This window comes from Stenella coeruleoalba, assembly GCF_951394435.1.
Source record: "Stenella coeruleoalba genome assembly, chromosome: 13".
In the NCBI taxonomy this organism is placed as follows: Eukaryota; Metazoa; Chordata; class Mammalia; order Artiodactyla; family Delphinidae; genus Stenella; species Stenella coeruleoalba.
This window is the reverse complement of record NC_137159.1, coordinates 3085253-3106090: the sequence shown is the minus strand read 5'-3', so window position 1 is coordinate 3106090 and position 20838 is coordinate 3085253. Positions and strand designations below refer to the sequence as shown.

The window sequence follows — 20838 nt, the reverse complement described above, 5'->3', positions numbered from 1 at the left end:
ACTTTCCCAGAGTACTTGTCTAACATGACCTATATGTGAGATTATTTCCTTTTTTAATGCCGGGTAGCATGACACGAAGTATACGCTGTATAGCATAATGTATTTACAAAGTGATAGCTAGGATCTACCGTAGAGGTATGTCACTTGGAGCGTCAGATAAATTGCATGATAAAAACCATGATAAATGTATTATATGCATATTTACTCCAGTTGGTTTTGTATATGCCAGTAGCCAAAACATTGAGAAGATTGTTATTTAGGAAATTTATTTTCTGTGATTTTTTTTCCCAACAAACACATATTTTAAGTCGCTTACTTTTCTGTATTGAACTAGTATCTAAGATGATAATTACTGTTAGTTATTATATATTTTCTATATCAAAATACAGTTGACTTTTTCTATACCACCCTCCTAAGAAATGTTGTTTGTTTACCCTTCCTAAAATTGGAATTTCAACATGGTTAATACAACCAAAACAGAATTTGGTAGACTAAAGATGACATTGCTCATGCTCTTGGAAGAGTTTAGTTGAAGCATTTCTTTTCTGTACCCTGAGCATCTGGTATTTCCAAATTAGGCACCTTCTAAATTCGATTCATACATTATGGAAATCTGATGACATGAGGGGTAGATAGACTTGCTTTGATTTTATGAAATATTAATCATAGCTGTGATGAATGATTCAGCATTTCACATCTGGGTTATTCCTGTCATATTTGAAAATTATACTGTTAAATACAGTATATAAACTTAGTGTAGGTGGGGTCATGCTAATTCTCTAGGGTCCCTTAAAAATTAAGTGGAAATTTAACAATATACCAGAAGCTAGCACTGATAATCTGTGATGTTGACAGTTCCTGGCATATTTTATACCCTCAAGGATTTTTTGATGTAAATTAGTGCACCTCTCTTCAGGGAGTTGAAGCTATAGAATGTACTTTCCAGAGGACTGTTGTCTCTGACTAACCAAGATAGAACCTTTAGAATCTCAGGAGTGGTTTTATTATCTAGAAAAGAAAGAAAAATAGAAATGATGCACCAGTAAAGCTTTTTCGACTCTTTGACTCCTGAACGCCATACCTCACCGCTGTGTCATTTCTTGACCACTACTGTAGGCCAGGCAGTATGCCAAGTACTTTACATATATTTTCCTATTTAAAGAAGTGTATGAGGGGGCTTAAAGAGCATGATATAACTTGATGAATTACAGCCATCAAAGCATGTGCCGTAAATGAATAGAACTTACCATGTTCTAAATTTGACGTGCACTCTTCATGGGTGGTTTTCTCATATTCCGCATTTTTTCTGGTGATCTTACTTACACTATTTATACATTATTATGGAGCTAAATATAACACTGGAAGGTAGGAGCAGAGTGCAAGAAAGTTTTAAGAAAAATATGGACTTAAAAATTGCTCAGAATCACTGGAGAATGATGACACATTTAGCACCCCAAATTTTGACTTGAAACTTGACCTATGAAGCAGATCAGTTATTTTTGTTTTAGTTGCCTTGGTTATTCCAGAAAATTAAATAGACCCTTATAACCAGGTAGGGTGTCTTACTACCATTGTTGGTATTCTCTTGAATTCATATTTTTAAGATAGATTTGAAAGATACATCTCTGACTCAGGACTCTCAGAATCTCAGGGCTCTGGAGCAGCCCAGCGTGGAGACGTGGAGACTGATGCCATCCTGCTCCCACAGACCCCCAGCTGGGGCAGGGCGCACGGTGCAGGTGCACAGCGAGATGCTGCTTGCACACGTCTGTCCCCTTCGTACAAGGCGGGGAGGATTCATTTTGTGGGGTTTTATTTTCCCTATATTTTACCTGTTCAGAGCACTTCAGAATTGCTTTCTAGAAATAGGTACATAGAGATTTTTCTGATACACTATTCAGTTGGGCTTACAACTCACTATCTTAGCCTTTAAATATGAATTTCAGGTACCCGAACTACAGTCAAATGCGGCTTACCAATTCTCGGGAGACAAATTGTATGGTTTTAAGTTGCATAGCAGGGACACGTTCTGTATGTGGATGGCTTCTATTCTTGCTTTCTTTAGAGTGGACAGTTTGTTTTGAATTGTCAGGTACATTTTTCTGCTGCTACAGGTGACGGATTTATACTTTGAGTATAGTTGTAGAGATAGTTAATCTGTACCCTAAAATTGAATTAAGCTCATTTGTCCCCAGAGTTCCAGTGTTTAGATCCAAACTTCAGGGTGCGTTACTTGGGGGCATCATTCAAACAGATTACTTGGCCCCCCCTTCCAACAGGTTCCTCTTGGGAAAGTCTGGGTTGGGGCCTGAGAATTTACATTTCTAACCTAGTGCTTGGCCTAGATGCTGCTGCTGTCTGCTTCTGCTGGGAACTTAGCTTTAGAATCACTCAACTATTGATAGTGATAGTTTCACTCTGTCGGAGATGCTCGGCCCAGTGTTACTGTTTCTAAGTGCTGCTGCTTTTCTTATTCTTTTCTAAGGTATCAATCCTACTACCCTTACTGAAAACAAACAAAACAAAACAAAACACACTCTTACGAGTCTCCCTACTACAGGAAATGAACTTACCCTTTTCTCACCAAGAAGTCCTGGCCCATGGAGCATAATCTCGGCTTTTCTCATCTATGTTTATGAAACTCAGAGGCTCAGTCTTTACATCCTTTTTCCTCCCTCCCTCCCTCCCTCCCTTCCTTCCTTCCTACATTCTTTTTCCCCTTGAGGGAAATGGATTCCTGAAAAGAGGTTGCAGAATGAAGATAATAAAATGCAAGCATTGGTAAATACAAAGGGAGTAACAGAGGGGCACGTGTATTCTTAGAGCAGACTCTACCAGCAACATTTGATATAATATGATGCTCTAATCAGCACCCACAAGAGGTCGTCCCCAAAACTGGAAATTATGAATACTGTTCTAAATATGGATAGACGTCTCTACCAGCAGCAAGTTGTGTCTTCTGAGTAGCTGATGGTATTGGACGGTGTCATGATTAAGCAAGAAAAAATGTTTATATCATCTCTAGCTCATCCTTTGAAAACATCTGTTCCTTAGGTATTAGTGTGGTAGGTTATGTGTACATTATAAATGAATACACATAGATTGGATTTGAGTCCTCAAGTTTGCTCAGTCAAAAAAATTGGGAGACAGTTGCATTATTCTGCTTATTGTAAACTCATTTCCTGGAAATCGTATTTCATTGATAACCTTTATTGCCAGATTAGTGCTTACAAAATGGTAAATTTTCTCCTACTTGCATTATGATTTAACAGGTGACATACATTCACAGACTTTGTTAGAAAGTAAACTAATAGAAATCAAATAATGAAAAATAAATACTAATAGAAAACTTTTTAAGATACAAACTACATGGTAAAGAGAAATCTTATATAAATGTTAAAATTTTTTACTGGTAACTGTAAGTTTAAATGCATATTGCTGTATAAATTATGATTTTTTTAAGGAAAAGTTTTGGTTCTCTGTGGAACTCTTAAGGAAAATAAATAGCTTGTATCTTTTTTTCGTTTTTACGAACCTCACTGAGTTGTAAACCTTCTATAGAGTTTTTTAAAAATCATTTGAAGTTAAGTGTGTTACTATGTATGATACTAAATTCTCATTGAAATTACTCCACCATTCTTTAGTTTGAATGAGAAATAGCGTTGTTAAAGAGCATTTTCAGTAATCCTTGCTGTGCAGCTGTGACTTGAGGAGGGCGCTTCTGAGATGAGGTGCTCATGGGAGACATAAAGGGAGGTAATGGTTCGCCGTCGCTCTTGGTTTAGTGTATGTGTGTGTTATTTGCCACAGGAAGCATACGGAAAGCTACTAGATGTAGAAAACCGTCAAGACCAGCTGCGAGCCAAAGGTCTGTTTTCAGAAAAAACTGAAGCCAAGTAAGTTCTTTTTTGCATTAAAATATATGAGAAAATTAACTAAAAACATACCACTTATCATTGGTGTATTTTAGGCATACCTAAAGCCTAAAAATGTGTTCATTATTTCAGCATTAATCATTAAAATTCCAAATAATAGGTGATTTTTTTTTTGTTTGGGAGGATGTAAGTATTAAGGTTATTATTTTTATATTACTTCATTCTAGATTTGTATGTTAAGTGGCACTTACTGTATTTGAATATTATTTCTTCAGAATTTTTGTGTATGTAACTGTGCATTTATATGCCCGTAGATATACATATATGTGTGTGTGTGTGTGTGTGTGTATTTTGTATTTGAAAGTTTGTGCTTCCATTTAGCAAACAATGATAGATTAGATCCATCGACCTGACCAACCAGTTTTAAATTTGGGGCTGTTTATTCACATATTTCTTCCTATGCAAAAGACACAAGTTTTTGAATATACGTAGTTTTAGTTGTAAATACTACCCGTAGCCTTTTATTTGGATTTCATTACTACTTTAGTCCATGGACAGATTAACTCTGTGTCTGTAACATACCCTTTAAAGTAAATTATGAAAAGCAAGCACAGTTTTAATTTTTGAGAAATCTAGTGACTTGGATATCATCAGATGGGTTCCCCAATGCCATGTCTAACTCTGCGAATGGAACATTTGCTAGACTGGGTATCTTTTCTAAAGTAGATTGAGGAAATGAAATAATGTGTCTCAAAAATCATTTACTTGGATGAAATTTTACAGCTATATAATACAAAAATGTGTTTCCCAATCGAGAATCGCTACTACTTGTGGGATCTTTTGTGATATAACTCATTGTATGGTTAATTTAAAAGAGAATATAATGTGATATTTTAACAGAGACCCGATTGGCAGCAGATGGCTGATTAAGGAGGAACTGGAAGAAATGCTAGTGGAAAAACTGTCAGATCAAGATGTGAGTAATTAATCTTTTTAATTTAAGGGGACCTGTGCCATAAGATTGTAGACATTTGCTGTATTTAGGATCCTAATAGTAATGTTCCTCAGAGGCAGGTGTTCATAAGACGGTTTTCCTTTTAAAACATGTGGAGCTGATTTCTGCCCTGGGAGGGTCAGGAAGGTGCCTGGTCCCCAGACCCTCCTCCACAAGTGCGCTTGCATCCTCTGCCCCTTGTTCAGGGGTGCATGGCAGGTGTCATTTTTCACCCCCTTCAGTAAAGTGGGTGCTAATTTTACAGGCTAATGATAAGTGTAAGGGGCTGTTACAGGTTAAGTAGAAGAGAAATGAAGCGCATGGTTACCTTCCTGACTTACCAAATGCAGTATCTACACGGCCAGTATGTTTCATCTAGGAATCGGCAAAACTGCCTGTATCAGAATCACCTGGCATGCTGGTTACAAAATGCAGTTCCCAAGGTTCAGACCTCACGCAGAATTTCCATGGGTGTCACCCAGGAATCCACAGTTTCAGCAGGCTCCCCCAGTGAATGTTAAAGCCTAGGAATGTGGTGACCCCTGCTTTAGGTCTTAGTCTGATTCTTTTTTTGCTCAATGTTCTAATATATGCCAGTATTATCACAGGAAATTTGATGTTTTAAATGTGTTGGTGTTCTAAATTTAGATTATTTCTGGAAGATTGGAGTATAGAAAAATTTCACAAATTGTTCCAAGAAAGGTTTTTTCCTTCCATGGCAGTGGGTAACATTGTTAGTACCTTGCTGCCGTGTAGATTTCAAGTCATATGCTTAAATTGCTCTTTTCCTCATTTAACATATTGAAGAAATTAACGTTTTGGAAAAGTTGCAATTTGCTTAACAAAGGTGTCGGGCATTTGGTGAGTTAAAGATCTGAAATTAATTTCTAATATCCTAACTGCCAAGTCAGTATCACTGCACGTGGATCCAACTGAAAAACCTCTCTTTGCTCCTTCATTGAATGAATCATTTCAGTGTTCCCTGTTTTCTGGCTGCTTTTATTTTTATAACACAGGTTTGTTTGTTTTCATTTTGAAAACATCCCTAGGGCTTTGTTATAGGTGTGCAGCTATGAACACCAAACAACCAAATATATAGGTATCTTTGTACCTTGGGCAGCTGGCTGTTGGAAGAAATCCTGAAGCTGATGGCTGGTGTCAAGATGAGGAAGGCAGGGTAGTCAGTGATGTCTTGAGCCATGATCCCAGTTCACAAGCAAGGCTGGGTCATACCTGTAGTTGCCTCCTTGTGTGTTCAAGGGTATTACAGCTGGTGCAGAGGAACTGAGAGCAGCTGAGGAAGGACAGGCCTGTGAATGAAGGTGATGGAGCTTTACCAGGCTGGGTACCGCAGGTGGCTAGCAGTTCACTCTTCCTCAGACAGTTGCCTTCTCCAGTATTGTAACATCACAGGAAGCAATAATTGAAGCGGCCCTTTTAATCTTACTTGTGAGATTTTTATACATTTCAAATTATTAATGGTAGATTTTCACTGTAAAGGCAGTGGTAACAAAGATGAGTATGATTTTTAGGGTTGGCAAAACATAAATAAGGTTATCAAAAACTGGGTTTCACACTCCATGCTAAGGATCTCAAGTATCAGTTGTTTCCTTCTGCATAAACACTTTAGAGTGATTACTCTGGCTTCTAATTTTAAGGGGTTAATACCAAGTTGTTTACTTTCTAATCACATGTTCAAGAACTATTAAAAAAAATGCACTGAGTAGCAAGGGTAATTTATTTCAAGAGGTTGCCCTTTAAGTCAAGTATCTCTTGAATTTTTAAATAGCTTGATTGTTCGGTTTTAAAGGAAATCATAAACATTAAAGTAACACAGCTTGAACAGCTAAAGATACATTTGCCAAATGTATTATGAAATGTAGTTTAAGAGGTACGTTTTCTCAAAATCAGACTCTTCCCATTTTACTGTACGAAACTTGCTGGAAATTATTTATGAAGCGCCTCTTGATACAGTTCTAATAAAAGAGTAGAAATTATACTTAAAGATCATCTAAGTATTTTTTTGAAAGTGAATTTAAATTTCACCTTCATGTAATCCTGATAGAGAGAAATGGATTTTTCTTTGAATGATAGATCTCTTTGTTTCTCGAAAGAAAAGATTGAGCACTAAAGGTACACAGGGGAAGTGCTGCATCTGCACGCTGTTTTAAAAGCAGCATGAAGTTGCGGAAGTGTCATCCTGTCAAAATTCATCAGGAAAAGCAACATTGGAAAGATCAAGTATATAAAAATAGAAAAAATTTAGCAAATGCAATTACACTTGCATCTCCTAATGAATTTTTATTGTCTGCAGTACGCACAGTTCATTCGGCTGCTGGAAAGGTTATCGGCGTTGCCGTGTGACGCGGCTGAAGAAGAATTTGTGGGCAGGTTCCGCAGGAGTGTAACCATTCAATCGAAAAAACAGCTGATTGAGCCTTTGCAGTATGACGAGAAGGGTATGGCCTTCAGCACAGGCCAAGGTAATGCACCCATGGAGAGAGACCACCCCGTCCCGCTGAGGATTGGGAAATAGCCGGATGTTTATTTGCTCTTGCCCTTTGGTGTTCATTTTGTTTGTTTATTTTTGCTGCTGCTATGCTGGATTTCCAAATATTAAGGTTCTGTTGACGTTTTTAAAAACTGAACTTTATAATGTTGCAAGAAAAAAATGTGGACACATACCTACACAGTCATATTAACACTTTGTATTTTCATATTTTCAACTGGTAGAAACAACAAAATATAGGTTTCTTATAAAGGTTTAGGTTTCTAAATAAAGGTTTCTTATATTAAATGAAAATTTTCGGTGAATCTGCACGTCAGATGCTAAAACTACAGAACGTTAAAACTTTAGGTCCTCAACTCACATCTTCCTTGTAGGTGTACAGAGACATTTGACATGATGTAACTTTAAAGAATTGAGTTATTAAATGATATATCTGCAACTTAAAAAAATTTTACATCATTTCATTTTCAGTTAATATTTTCAAAGAAGTGTGACCTTTCCTAAGGATTCCTTTTATTTCTACCAATTATACTTTATTATACTGTTCATATATTTTAAAAATTATACGATTAAGATATACTCTTATTAATTTAAAAAGAACACTATGTAAATTGATTTTTTAAATAATATAAATAAATATGAATTACTTTGTTGAAACTAAAATCATTGTAGTGTTTCTAAAATGGGATTAAGGAATAAAATCACCCCATAGTAAGCTTTATTACGTCAGTTATGGTGTAGTTTGCCTGTTCTATTTTTGTTTGACTTGTATTAATTATAGAACTTTCCTATATAGAGTGTTACATATTGTTATTCTGGGGGAAAAAATTTAACGTAGTTTTGCCTCTGTCAAAGCATTGGGCCTCAAGATGTTCACTAATAGATGTCTTGTATTTTTAAAGGTAACAGAAAGACTGCAAAGGCAAAAGTGACTGTTTATGACCATGGAAGTGGGAGGATAGAAGTAAATGGGGTCGACTACCTGCTCTACTTTCCGGTGACTCAGGACAGGTGAGGTCTTTGTTTTGGTTTTGTTTTTAAAGAAAATGTACTTTATAATATGTCACGATCAACTAAGGCTTATGATTTTCTGATTATATTTGTCTGCATGATGATTTCTTTTTACTAATAGAATATAACAAACTAGCTAGAGGGATGCGGTCACTATTTTTTATGTTGTTTTCCAGATCTTTAAAAAGCATCTCTAGAATTCCTCATTAATTGAGTCTTCCTCCCCTTTTCATCAGATCATACCGGAAGTTGAGTGTCTCGGGGTCTTGTGTTCTGAAATGCAGGCTATGCCACCTCTGCTTCCTGGGTTTGGGGATGGGCAGCCAAAAAACAACAAAGACCAACCTTGTTTGGCACTTACCGTCGTAAATATTAGAAAAAGTTCGCTTTATCACTTTGGATGTTTTTCTATTCACAGAAAATTTTATATATATATTTTGAGCAAGCAAAGAAATCTGACATTTATATATTAAAATAAGAGCTCATCAGGCTTTGCTTAGTTCCCATGGCTACATATGGCCGTTTTATTCTTTGAAATTTGTATCCCGTGGAGGAACAGACATTAATTATAAGTAGGTGTTACAGCCCAACTCCACTAAATATGCCCATCTGAGATATGTTCCTTAGTCACTGTATAAGGCCTCTTCTTGAGAGGGTTATGATTTTCCCAGTCGTTACTGTCATTATCCACCAGTCACAGCAGTTCTGCATGGTTAGTTCCTCTCTTCCTAATCTTCTCCTGGTTCCTGTAGTGGTGTTGAGGGTCAGAAGGGTTAAGGCTCTTATGATCCCAATGCTTATGTCAGGAAAGAGGACCATGCCAGTGTAGTGTAAGCTTCTGGACGGAATAATTACTTCAGGAAATGTATGTTTATTTTATTTGTGTGTGTGTGTGTGTCAAGAAGTAGCCCGCTCTAACTCTGTTTAGTAGGGATTAAACTAATTCTGCCGTCACCCTCTCAGGGAAGGCGATGGAGGAAGCTATTATTTGTCGTACCAAAAGCCAGAGAGACCCGTAACTTCAGCATTACGACTGCTGTAAGGAATGGCATTTGACCAATAACTGTCTGTTAATTTGTTTTCAGATATAACTCCTGATGATTTAATAGCAAGTCTCGATTTTGGCTTTATCTCACAATTAAGTTGCCCCCTTAGAACTTACTCTTCAGTCTGATTCAGCAGGCGTTTGCTAAGGGTTGTCTGTGTGCCCGGTCTTGTTCTTGGCATTGCGAAGATGCAAGAGCTATGTGAGATACGGCTTCTGTTGTCAAGAAACTCCCTATCTGATTGGGAAGCCTGAGGCTAGTCTTGGTGGGATAGGCGCCCAAACCGCCTCACTGTCTTTCAGTAGTTGTCGGGATTTATGGCAGCCGTGCTACTCGGGGACTGGCCTTTCCTCCTGCACGAGTGGCTCACGAGCTTACAGATGAGCAGGGAGGTGACCACTGACCAGTAGTAGGGAGACGGCCGAGCCAGGAATGGGTGATCTTGATTCTAGGTCTGTTTCCAGCTGTGTGAACTCAGCCGAGATGTTTAAAGGTCACCTCCCTAAATGGTAGGAGGGAGTTGGACTTGATGATCTCTGAGGTGCTTGCCTGAAGGTCAGTTTGAACTGCTTGCTTTTCTTTCCAGGGTCCTTTCTTTAGGCTGTTTTTACACAGACATAGCAAACAGGTCATTGGGAGTGTCGACTGTGTTCCTTCCTCGAGCTGTCAGAAATTCTGTGTTTATTCGTTCACTTAGCAGACATTTACCACGATGCGCCTGGTGCTGTGTGGGGTACGCAGAGCAATGCTTTCTGATTTGGAAAGGCCTTTGCCCTGTCACTCAGCCAGGGAAGCAACTCTTAGTTGATCACCTGTACAAAGGGAGTACATTCCTCACATGGCACTAACCGTGTGATAGAGGAGACAAGTTAGCATCTTAAGCAGTCACAGAAAAATAAGAGTATGTGATTTTATATATGTACCAGGTTATGGGCTGTACAATTGGTGCCGTCGGAGTGGCATTCAGAGAAGATTGAAGGGAGGAAATTTTTTTTTTCAAAATAACTTTGATTATATAACAAAGAGCAAAATAAAATTGATTCTTTAGCTCAGGATTTCATCTGAGATCACTGAGAGGAGGGATTTGTGAAGTATTTTCATGCCGTGTAACTGTTTTTGCATGTACTAGTGTGAGTCCAGATTAATTAAAACCAATAGGTGTGTAATGGTTTTCAACTGTACCCTTTGGGTGTTGCTGTCTCTCTTTATAGACTTAGCGTCGTGCTCAGTGTGCACCAGCTTCCTGACTGTGCAGACTTCTTCCTCAGGTCCTTTCTTGCCTTGACCACCCTGACTCAAGTGCTCTCATAGAGCCTGAATTTTTTCCCCAAATTTTAGTCTCAGTTTTTTAATCTATATAAGCATTTGTTAGGGAATCTTAAAGTTTTAGGAATTAAAACAGATAAATGTTTAAGCTCCCAAACAAGTAGGTGAGCAGGGCTTCTCTTAGTAACATCATCACTCACGTCACTCACCTGCGCAGTCGTGTCAGGCAGCGTGGGCCTGTGATGTGCCAAAGACAGTTCCTTAGGTTCCATACTGACCTCGGTGTCCTTGCTGGAGATGGCGGGGTTAGATTATCAGCCTCTAAATTTTCTTTAGCTCTTATAATATAGCTATTATTTATAACATCGTTGACTCTTGAACAATGTGGAGGTTGGGATTTTCCCAGCACAGTGGAAAATCTGAGTACAACCTTACCGATGGCTCTTTGTATCGAGTTTCCTCATCGAGGGGTCCGACCACTGTGGATGGTGTAGGTCTGTAGTATTTACTGTTGAAAAAAATCCACGTGTCAGCAGGCCTGCACAGCTCAAACCCATGTTGTTCAAAGGTCAGCTGTAGTGCTACTTTTGTAGCATCCCTGTTTTTTATTTGGTTACTTTGGAACATGTGTTCAAAGAAAACAATATTAGATTTAGGTCGTTTCATACCTGTTTTTATCGTAGGACTTGTTTCATTCCTGTTGGAACAGCATCCCTGTTGAAGCAGTATTGTTACAAATTCCAGTTAACTCTGCCCTTCTGAGCTCTTGTTGTGTCCGTCCACACCAGCCTGGGCTTGCTCCGCTAGTGTGCAGTCCAAGGGGTAACATCCACCTCTCAGCGTCACTGTGTGACGCTAACCTTTACTTGGGGGTCCAGAAAGCTGCAGTGTCAGACCAAACAAGCAAACGCGATATTCAATATTCATCAGCTTTTCTAAGTAAAATTCATAAGAGCTATGAAGGCAAAAGCAGTCCCTTGTTTGTGAGTGAGAAGAAGGTCCAGGGCAGTCTGCCTGCTCCAGCCTCTGGTTCTGGCCCTGCCTGGACCGCATGGGTGCTCACTGGCTGTGGAGGGAAGCGGGCCTGACTGGTCTGTGGGGTGTCACCTGGCAGGACCCTGCAGCCGAGGGAACTGCAGGCAGAGTGCGTGTCTCAGTGGGAAAATGTCGAGTGTGGTTTCAGTGACTTTAAAACTCACGGCGTCAGGACAAGCACAAACCTCATACAGATACAGCATCGTACACTTTGCCTAGTGACCCCAGCGGCACTTGATAGTTGCTTGGGAAGACCTGTTAATATTGCATCTGATCATTGAATCCGGAGAGGTGGATTCAGTGGGTTAAAGGAGTTCTCCCAGCTTTGACTTCGTTATGAGGTTATGGTCAAGCCTCACAAAATTCTCGGGAGACGAGCAGGGTCAGCACACAGCTGGGGTGTGCTGTTGTGCCCGAGCAGAAGAGGCCTGACCCTGCTCTCACAGCATCTGAGTGGCGGAGACGCTAGCGTTTCTGCATCTGGTGTGGGTCTCACACACGCCCAGAATGTGAGCAGCCTGTAACGTTGTGTATCTTCGCAGTGAACCTAACTCCACCTCTCGTGCTGTGCCTTAGAGAACAGCTGATGTTCCCTTTCCACTTCCTCGACCGGCTTGGAGAACACGACGTGACCTGCACGGTGTCGGGGGGCGGGCGGGCGGCGCAGGCGGGGGCCATCCGCTTGGCGACGGCGAGAGCCTTGTGCAGCTTTGTCACCGAGGACGAGGTCGAGTGGATGCGCCAAGGTGCGAGTTCAGGTCGGGGGGCGGGGGGACGGGGGACCCTCGAGTCTGCATCCGACTCCGCTTTGTGTCGGGCACGTGAGCGGTGGCTTTTGTTTTATTACAGAAATTTGTAATCGTTATCCGATTTAATGATGGAACCCCTAAGGTGTTTCTCTCCAAAGTTATTGGAGATTCCTTTTCCACTGTGATATTAGTTCGAATTTCATTTCCCTTACTCACTCTGTGTGACCCTGTCACCTAGCCGTGAATTCCGGAGTCTCTGCACAGGGGGAGAAGGGTTCTACGATCAATATGTTCGTTAGGGCCCTGCGTCCGCATTTCACAGTCAGTCGGGGCAGCTCTAGCTGAGGAGTGTCTTCCCACCATTTGTGAAGGAGGAAAGCACTGCGGGCACTGCCGACCGGCTGTGTGGCCTCAGCAAGGCCCCCGGCGCCTCTGAGTCCAGGAGCCCCTCTGGGCAAGTGACGTGGGCCCTGCCCCTGCCCTCCCACTGCGCCGCTGGGGTTCTGATCCCATGCTGCAGATAGGGCCCCCCGTAGCTTAGGCAAGTTAATTTTTTTAAACCTCTAAAAATCCATTTGCTTATAAACAGTTCACCATTTTGTAGGACTCATATCTAGTCATTAAAATCATTTGATAGGACCTCACTTAACAATTCTGCTAGTTTTGAGTTTCTGTGCATATTGAAAAGTAATAAAGCATCATTACTTATCATTTAAACTAGAATGTAGACAGGTCTTGTTTGCCTTCCGCACAAAACGTTGTGTTATTCCACACCCCCTAAGTACAAGTAAATGCGAGAGCTGTGGGTATATGACAAGCGTAAAATGTGAATTTTGCCTGTGCCGTGTGGCCATTGAAAGTACCTTAATAAAGGACAGAAGCCTCGCATACAGTGACGAGAAGCGCTAGTGCTGGAAAGGTGAAAAAGACAAACTCCGGTCTGTTTACGTATTTATAAACAGTTAAAGAGTTTTCTCGTCGCTGGTGTTCTTGTGGTCGTTACCAACACCCCACACGGGCCACCACTGGGCACTCCCATCGGGGCCGTACGCGGAGAGTGACTCGTTTATTGCTCAGAAGCTGTAATTACTCCTGATGGTGGGAGACCGGGAGCTTCCAGTCTAAACTGACTTTACTCTTCTGGAACCAACGCCTTGTGCTGAGAACACAACTCTAAAACCTTTTTTAGATTCTGAAACAAAGTACCAAGAAATATTATTATCACACAAATTAGAAAAATAAGTTTCTTTTCTCAGATATGTTTGATAAGTCATATGCTATGTGTCGGTATATTCACGGGCACTGTTACTGTGTGGTGTCTGTATACTTCCACACACTTCGCCACCCAGGAAGTTTTGCTTTTCTCCCTCTTAAAACTTTCACATCTGTAATAGTAAGTGTGCCGGGCAAGTTCCCTGGCAGTGAGTAGCGACTGGCACAGCAGAGCAGCTTTGTCTTAAGTTGAACAAGTTTAAAAACCAAAAGGGAGTCGTATCTCTCATAGGAGAAGAAAAGCAGACTCAAGCAATGTACCTGGTGTTTGTCTCGGAAGCTGGGAAGATAGCTTAGGAGAGTGAAAGCGGACTGCTGTCCTGAGTTGTACACGAGGCTGGGAACTGCTTGTGGGCCTGGGCGCTCTTCCTCTGACGGCAGGAGCTGCCGGTTCAGGCGCTTCTCCTGCCTTCCTGCGATTTCCATGGTTCATAAAGGCATCTCTTTTTATGCTGCAGCGGGACTGCTTACTGCCGATCCCCGTGTCAGAGAGCGGAAGAAGCCGGGCCAGGAGGGAGCCCGCAGGAAGTTCACCTGGAAGAAGCGCTGAGTGTCTGGGCGGGAAAGGAGGGGGCCTGTGCACCTGGCACACGGCGGACGCGCAGGAGGCAGGCGCTGGCCGGGTCAAGCAGCACCGTCGCACGTTGGAGTTGGGAGCTGATTTATGCTAAATGCAATGTCGTAAAGGTTACCTTCTCAAAATCATTATTTACAACTTTTTAGCTTTGTTCTGCTGCTTTACTTTTAAAACTTTTTCAGAAGAGAGCTTTAGAAGCATAACTCAGAATCTTGGCACATTCGACCTGAAAGGAGCATTCAGCAAAATCCAATCAAGAGACCGCCTTTTGCGGACGGAAAGGCCCAGCCCCACACATCTGACCCAGCAGAGCCACGCTGCTAACTTAATGACAGGACGGACTTGGACTCACTCGTTTTCCCAGAGAGCAGTTGTTACAACATATCTTCCAAAACTGAGGGCTGAGAGTCCTTGTTGAGAAGAGTGAAGCCCCTGGAGCGTCTTTGTCAGGAGCCCAGCTGAGCCTCTGCGGAGGACAACAGGCCAGTCCCCCCTCCAAGCCCCCGGCAACCACCATTCCACTCTCTGTTTCTGAGTGTGACTTTTTTTTTTTTTTTAAAGATTCTACGTATAAGTGATACCACGCCTGAGTTTGCCTTTCTCTTTCTGGCTTATTTCACTTAGCATAGTACCTTCCAAGCTGGGTACAGACTTGCGGTTACAGTATGAATTAGTTCTGAGGATCTGGCTTTAGCGTGTCTGTGAAACCTTGAAGTAGTTCCAGGGTTCTATACATGCGTCACTTTTTCTGGGCTACATAGTTCCATTGCTCTCACAAGATGCCCAGAGGGGTCCCTCCCTATGATACTGAGAACCACGGGCATGAGGAGGGTTTGGGGGGGGGTTTAAGGACAATAAGTCCGCCCTTTGTGTGCAGCCCTAGATCCAGCAGGCGAAGCAGACACCATGGTGAGATCTTGGGCCTGAGCTGGTGGGAGCAGGGGTCAAGGGTATTGGTCATAATCTTTGTCTGGCTAGGAGGAGGGTTACATGAATGTCCACTTTACTGTACCTTTCAAATGTGATACGTGTGATTTTTATTATGAACCATTTTACGATAAAAGTGAATGAAAGACTACCGTGAGTTGGGATGTAGGAGCTCGAGAACAGTCTCCGGGGCTTATGTGTGACCTCGGGCAGCTGACCTCCTCACAGCTGGGTGGTCGCTTGTGAGGAGGGGAGCACAGCAGCCCCTGTCCCAGGGTTAGAGGGTTCAGTAAAATCCACAGGAGCCGCGGAGCCCAGAGCAGGTCCCCTATCAGTGTGGGTTGTGATTTTCCTCAAGAAACCCCTCCTTAACCACTGTCATTTGCTTAAACCCAAGTGCACAGGATCTCAGTTGGACGAGGGAAGGAGTGGGGGTCATGGTGTAAGCAGGCAGTTTCCTTGAAAATGAATGACAGTTCACTACCTTGACTCCTCAGAAGAAACAGAAACACGATGCTGTACGTGGGGTAGCTGCGTGCTGTAGACCGAGTGTTTCCATTATCTGTTAAGGCGTCCAGGCTACACTCGATCCAGCAGCCCCACTGACACAGATGCTCAGCCCTCACACACCACGGGAGGTGGCAGCCGCGAGGAGCTCTCAGTGTTTGTAAGGGAGGGCCAGCACCTTGTGTTTGCACGAGTGTTGATGTCAAGCACCTCTACCAGGAAGCCTGTGACCCATTCCTCCAAATTAACAGTCAAGGGGCCATAAAAATCATCATCATCTCACGGAAATACTGCCACCTTCTTTGGTGACCAACTTTGTGGGCTACAGAAGATGTTCTTCTTATTGTAAGCCTTTGGTTAAGACACCAGGAACGCATTACTGAAAACTGAAAGTAATCTTTGAGCACTAAGCTATAAAAACTGCTGAGCTTCAACACTGAGCAAAATATTGTCAGAATTTTTTTCTGTCATTTCTCGGAAAATATAAATTACTATAGAGGTGCAAAATGTGGGGAAAAAACAATTCAAGTCATATCAGTGTATTCCTTCCTTCAGCACAGGACATTAGCTTTTTAAACTAAATAATAACATTTATAATATATATTTCAAAAAAGGAACCATAAGGTAGAATTAGGTATTTCATTAGAATCAGAAGGTATTTAAAGGCCATGATTTTTGGAGTGAAGGCCTGCTTTAACCATGTGTTTCCAGACGTCTTGGGGCCTTGCTGCCTGGAGGGAGGGCCCCTCCCAGGGTTAGCGGGTCCCTGGCCACAGTAAACCACGTGCCTGCCGCGTGCCTTTCAGGCAGTCACTTGCTGGCCTGTTGGCCTCCTCTACCTGATCCTGATAAAACCTGGGTTTTACGCAGGGCCTCAGCCTTTCAGGCACTGTTCCTGCAGTAGCAGAATACGGGGTCCTAGTCTTGCTGTGTTAGTGCTTTTTCTTACTCAATTTTTATTCATCAGACATTTATTTAACAAGTTATAAATACAAACCAGACAGGTTCCTTCTAGGAAATTTTCTTTAACGGATGGGAGGAGACCCCTTTAATAAAGTGGTAAATTCCTGTTACTTTTCATGAAATCACTGCTACTTTAGCTTTAACAAAAGTTAGGACCACTTTTGGATCTTCTATGAAAACTGTTCACGAGAACTCCAAATTTATTCCTTTTTCATTTTCCCAAGACTTGATGGTACTTCTCTTAAAAATGATTGAAACCTCCGCGGGGGAGCCAGCCTCACGGTGTGAGGTCCTTCTCTCCAAGTCGAGAATGCAAGGTTCACACAAACTCTCCTGATGGCATTCGAACCCTGTAGACTTCTCCGCCGAGGACACCGTCGTCCCTGTTCCCGCTCGGGGTCCCCCACTATTACACTGAATTTTGTATTGCCTTGAAGTGAGGGGAGGGTGGTAGAGGAGAGGCGTGTTTCACGGCGATTTGCAGATAAAGGAAAGGGAGCTGGACACTGCACATCGGTAGGTGGTTGTGTTTGGCTATGTGAGGACCTGTCGGTGGCAGGTGGCAAGAACCCCAGACCTGGGCTGTCTTTACACTGAAAAGGGGGACTTATTGGGAGCCTCTCAGGATTTCTGGGCTGGGCGGACATCCTGCAGGATGGGGGCCGTGTCCCAGGTCTCCCGGGCGCTCGGCTCCCAACCTGGCCTCTCACTTCTCGGGGTTCTTCCGACAGACTAGGGAGCTGGGGCCACTTCGGACCAAGGGCAGCTCCCACGGCAGCAGTGGTGGAGCGGGCGCAGGGGCAGTCCTAGCAGACAGCAGGTCCCGTCCCTGAAGGTGGGACTTGTGCCCCAGGGTCAGGCCTGGGTCGCTGCAGAGCTGTGCAGAGTGGTCGCCGCCGCAGCTGTCGGGGCCCCTCACCGCTAAGGAACGCTGGCCTCCACCCGCCTCCCCAGGCTCAGCCCTGCCTGCAGAGCCCCCCAGCCGCGCCGCCCCTCCGCTGCCTGGTGCCCGTGAGCGGCCCGGCCACTGTCCCCAGCACCCTTTCCTCCCTGCCGTCTGTTCCTCCCCAGCCCGAGCTCGCGGGCGGTGCGAGTCTGTGCGTGTTTCTCCCCGCAACAGAGGCAGCGGGAGGATTCTGCTGTCTGTGCCCAGCGCCCCCTCACGCCAGGTTCGGGAGTCAGCATTCCCCCTGGGGGAAGGACGCCACTACCGACCCCTCGCTCAGACGTTCCGATAGCTCAGGAGGTGGGCTCTGCCTGCTCATCTGCCTTGCAAGTCCGGATTCTTCCACCAGTCCCTGGCGTCTTTACTGCTGGCTCCTCTGGTTCCCCCAGGAAGGGGGTTACAAAAAGTAGTCAACAGAGTTTTTGTCCTCAAAGCTTAGAATTTGCGTCTCTAATTAGAAAAACAACAAACACAGGGAAAACAATTAGAAGGCAATTAGGTCCTGCTGAGAAGTGTTGACTGAGCAGTAATGACACGGAGCTGAGGACGGGACCTCACCTGGCAGGTCGGCCGGGAGCTTCTGCGAGGCCTGGGGTGACACGTGCTCCGGAGACCACCGCCCTCCACCCACACCGAGCCTCCGCCCTCTGGTCTGAAAGGTGGGGGCAGGATCCCTGCTTTCCAGGGCTCCGCGGACCACTCAGAACTGGGGTGAGACACCTGGCAGTTTCTGAGACAGCAGGCCCTGGTGACTCTCCGTTGCCAGCGTCGACCAAAAACGTCAAAACTGCCTCGAGGAGGACGTGGGCCCTGCCCGGCGGGCAGCATTCAGAGATTGCGCCCCAGTTACTCTTGGTAGCCGGCCCCCTGCACATCCCCCGGGGCCTTGTCTTCCTGAGGGAAGAAGTGACAGGAAGGCAGTGCCAGCTGCGTGACGGTCTGAGCTGCGCCGTGGGCATCCCTGCATCCTGAGGGGATGAGACGGGCTGGCTTAGCCGGCCTGGCTGGAACTCCTGTGGACGTTCCCTCTTCCAAGGGCCCTCCTGGACCTGGCTTCTCTTCTCCCCAGCCGGCTGCCCACGGGTGGTGACAGGAGCGTCAGCCAGCTGCAGCCTGACACCCGGGTGCTGGAGGCTTTCTAGAAACATCTCTGCACACGAATACCGCTCAAGCTAGAGGGCCTCCCATACATCATCAGCGCTGGTTCTCTTTCAAGATGATGCGAATGTAAACTATGTAAAAATTCTCATCCATGTTGGAGCAATGGAATTAGGTGAAAACAAAGGCTCCTTGCCCTGGAAAGGCAGCGTGTACAAGAGTACCATCCTGTAATGCTGAGGGGTTCTCGGGACCCCGGAAGTCCGTTCCTGGCCTGAGGTCTCCACAGCGCCTCGCTGAGAATGCCCATTCAGTTCATGACAAGGATGGGACGAATTCAAAACTTTATGGTCATCTCAATTTTAGTTTCTGGGTTTCTTGTTCCTACCTTGAAATTACTTGTTTAAAGAGCATAGTGGGCTCGTTTTGGTCTTTATATATAGGCTTCCTAAACATAAGCTCTAGTATCATCGTGTGGGATGGGATGGGCGTTTCTGACTGCCTGTGCGGCATCGCCCTCTGAGGTCTCCCCTGTCAACCACCCTCCTGCCTTCCCTGCCCCTCCTCTCCCTGTCCACCCCCTGCATTGGGATCTGCGGGGTCCATAGGGCAAGGGGCCAGCCCACCACCGTCATCTTGCCCTCATGTCCACATACTGCCTCAGAGACTCCCCGGCATGTTGGGAGAAATCACTTTGGATCTCAGAGGGTTTGCAGGGAGAATCTGGAGACCTACAATAAGCCACCCAAACTCCAAAGCGGATCTTTAAGTTACAAACTTAGCTGTCCCCACAGAGTGGAACCCACTCGTGGGTCACACAGATGAGAATTGAGATGTGCTGCTGGGCAGAGTGCATGACAGGGCGGTTCGAGAGGTGACAGACAGGAGTGGCTTGGAGGGAATGGATGGGTATTTCTAAAACATCTAGTGTGTGGCTGTTACTACTCATTTCATCGTAGTACCAAGTCTTTCAGAATATTCTTCAATGATTTACTTAACTTCAGAGCTCAATAAATAGAGTAACAATAACTTGCTTGTGGTGTCGGAAATCTGTTTCCTTTAAATTAGAAAAATTAAAAAATTTGAACATTGAATAGTCTATACTTTTAGTCTAATCAGGCGAGTGAACCCTAGCCTTAATGTTAAGGTGCTGCGGGCCGCCAGGAAGGAATGCTGCCTGCCCGTACCCTGGTTTTAACCCAGTGAGGTAAGCCTCGGGCTTGGACCTCTAGCCCACGGAACTGCAAGGCAGTAAATTCGTGCTGTTTTCAGCCATTATGCTTGTGGTTGGTTACAGCAGCCATAGAAAAGTAATGCAGGGGACTTCCCTGGCGGTCCAGTGGTTAGGACTGCACTTCCAATGCAGGGGGCATGGATCCCTGGTTGGTTGGGGAACTAAGATCCCACGTGCCGCGTGGCACGGCCGAAAGAAAGAAAGAATAGGTGTGAGCATAGATTATTGTCGGAGATGAGGCTGGGGCAGGAACTCAGAGGTCCCCGAGCCAGTCAGGAGGCAGGGCTTCTGGAAGAGATCTGTGCACTGAATCCCCGATGGAGCTCAGGGGACAGCCTTCCCTTAGGACGTTTCTGTAGCCAGTGCCCGAGGGAAGGCGCGTGTGGGCAATTTTACACCGTCTAATGGCTCTGCCTGCGAAGACTTGCTTACTTGGGGAAACATATTCTGGGATGTGCGAATTCTAAACCAAAAAATGAAAGTTTATTTTCCCACACACGTTACTCTGTGCACCTCTCTCCTGGACGGCTGGACTGGGCGTGGCTGCCTGGAGCCGGCTGGGTTTCAGGATGTGCCCTGCCTGGGGCCTTGGTAGCACTTCCAGCCTAGCTCCCGGGCGCAAAGCGGGCTGACGCCTTCCAGAGCGAAGGCGCGGGGTCCCTCGCAGAGCCCTGCGCTCTTCCATTTACCCAACAGATGCTGATAGACGCAGCCCCACGGGGAGTGCTGAGGAGGTTTAGGGACCAGAAACAGAAGCTTGCGTGCCGGCTGGGGGGACGATAAGGTGTTATGTGGCTGGCCTTGCGCGTGGTGGAGGGTGCCCTGGAGC

The 20838-nt window shown here is 44.4% G+C and overlaps 1 protein-coding gene across 9 annotated transcripts in view; it reads left to right on the top strand.

Moving 5' to 3' along the window:
- The window catches only part of MRPS9 (mitochondrial ribosomal protein S9), a 123399-nt gene that overhangs the window by 26312 nt on the left and 76249 nt on the right, over positions 1–20838 (top strand). For 4 of the 9 annotated variants that reach the window (XM_079941227.1, XM_079941226.1, XM_079941224.1 and 1 more), the window contains exons 7-10: positions 3811–3896; positions 4776–4851; positions 7184–7352; positions 8281–8389. In XM_079941227.1, coding sequence (XP_079797353.1) covers positions 3811–3896; positions 4776–4851; positions 7184–7352; positions 8281–8389 — 440 coding nt within the window. Of the gene's footprint in view, positions 1–3810; positions 3897–4775; positions 4852–7183; positions 7353–8280; positions 8390–11384; positions 12290–12312; positions 12483–14215; positions 19912–20838 lie in introns of those variants that run through there. The other 5 variants (XM_079941223.1, XM_079941221.1, XM_079941222.1 and 2 more) reach the window with 3 other exon arrangements.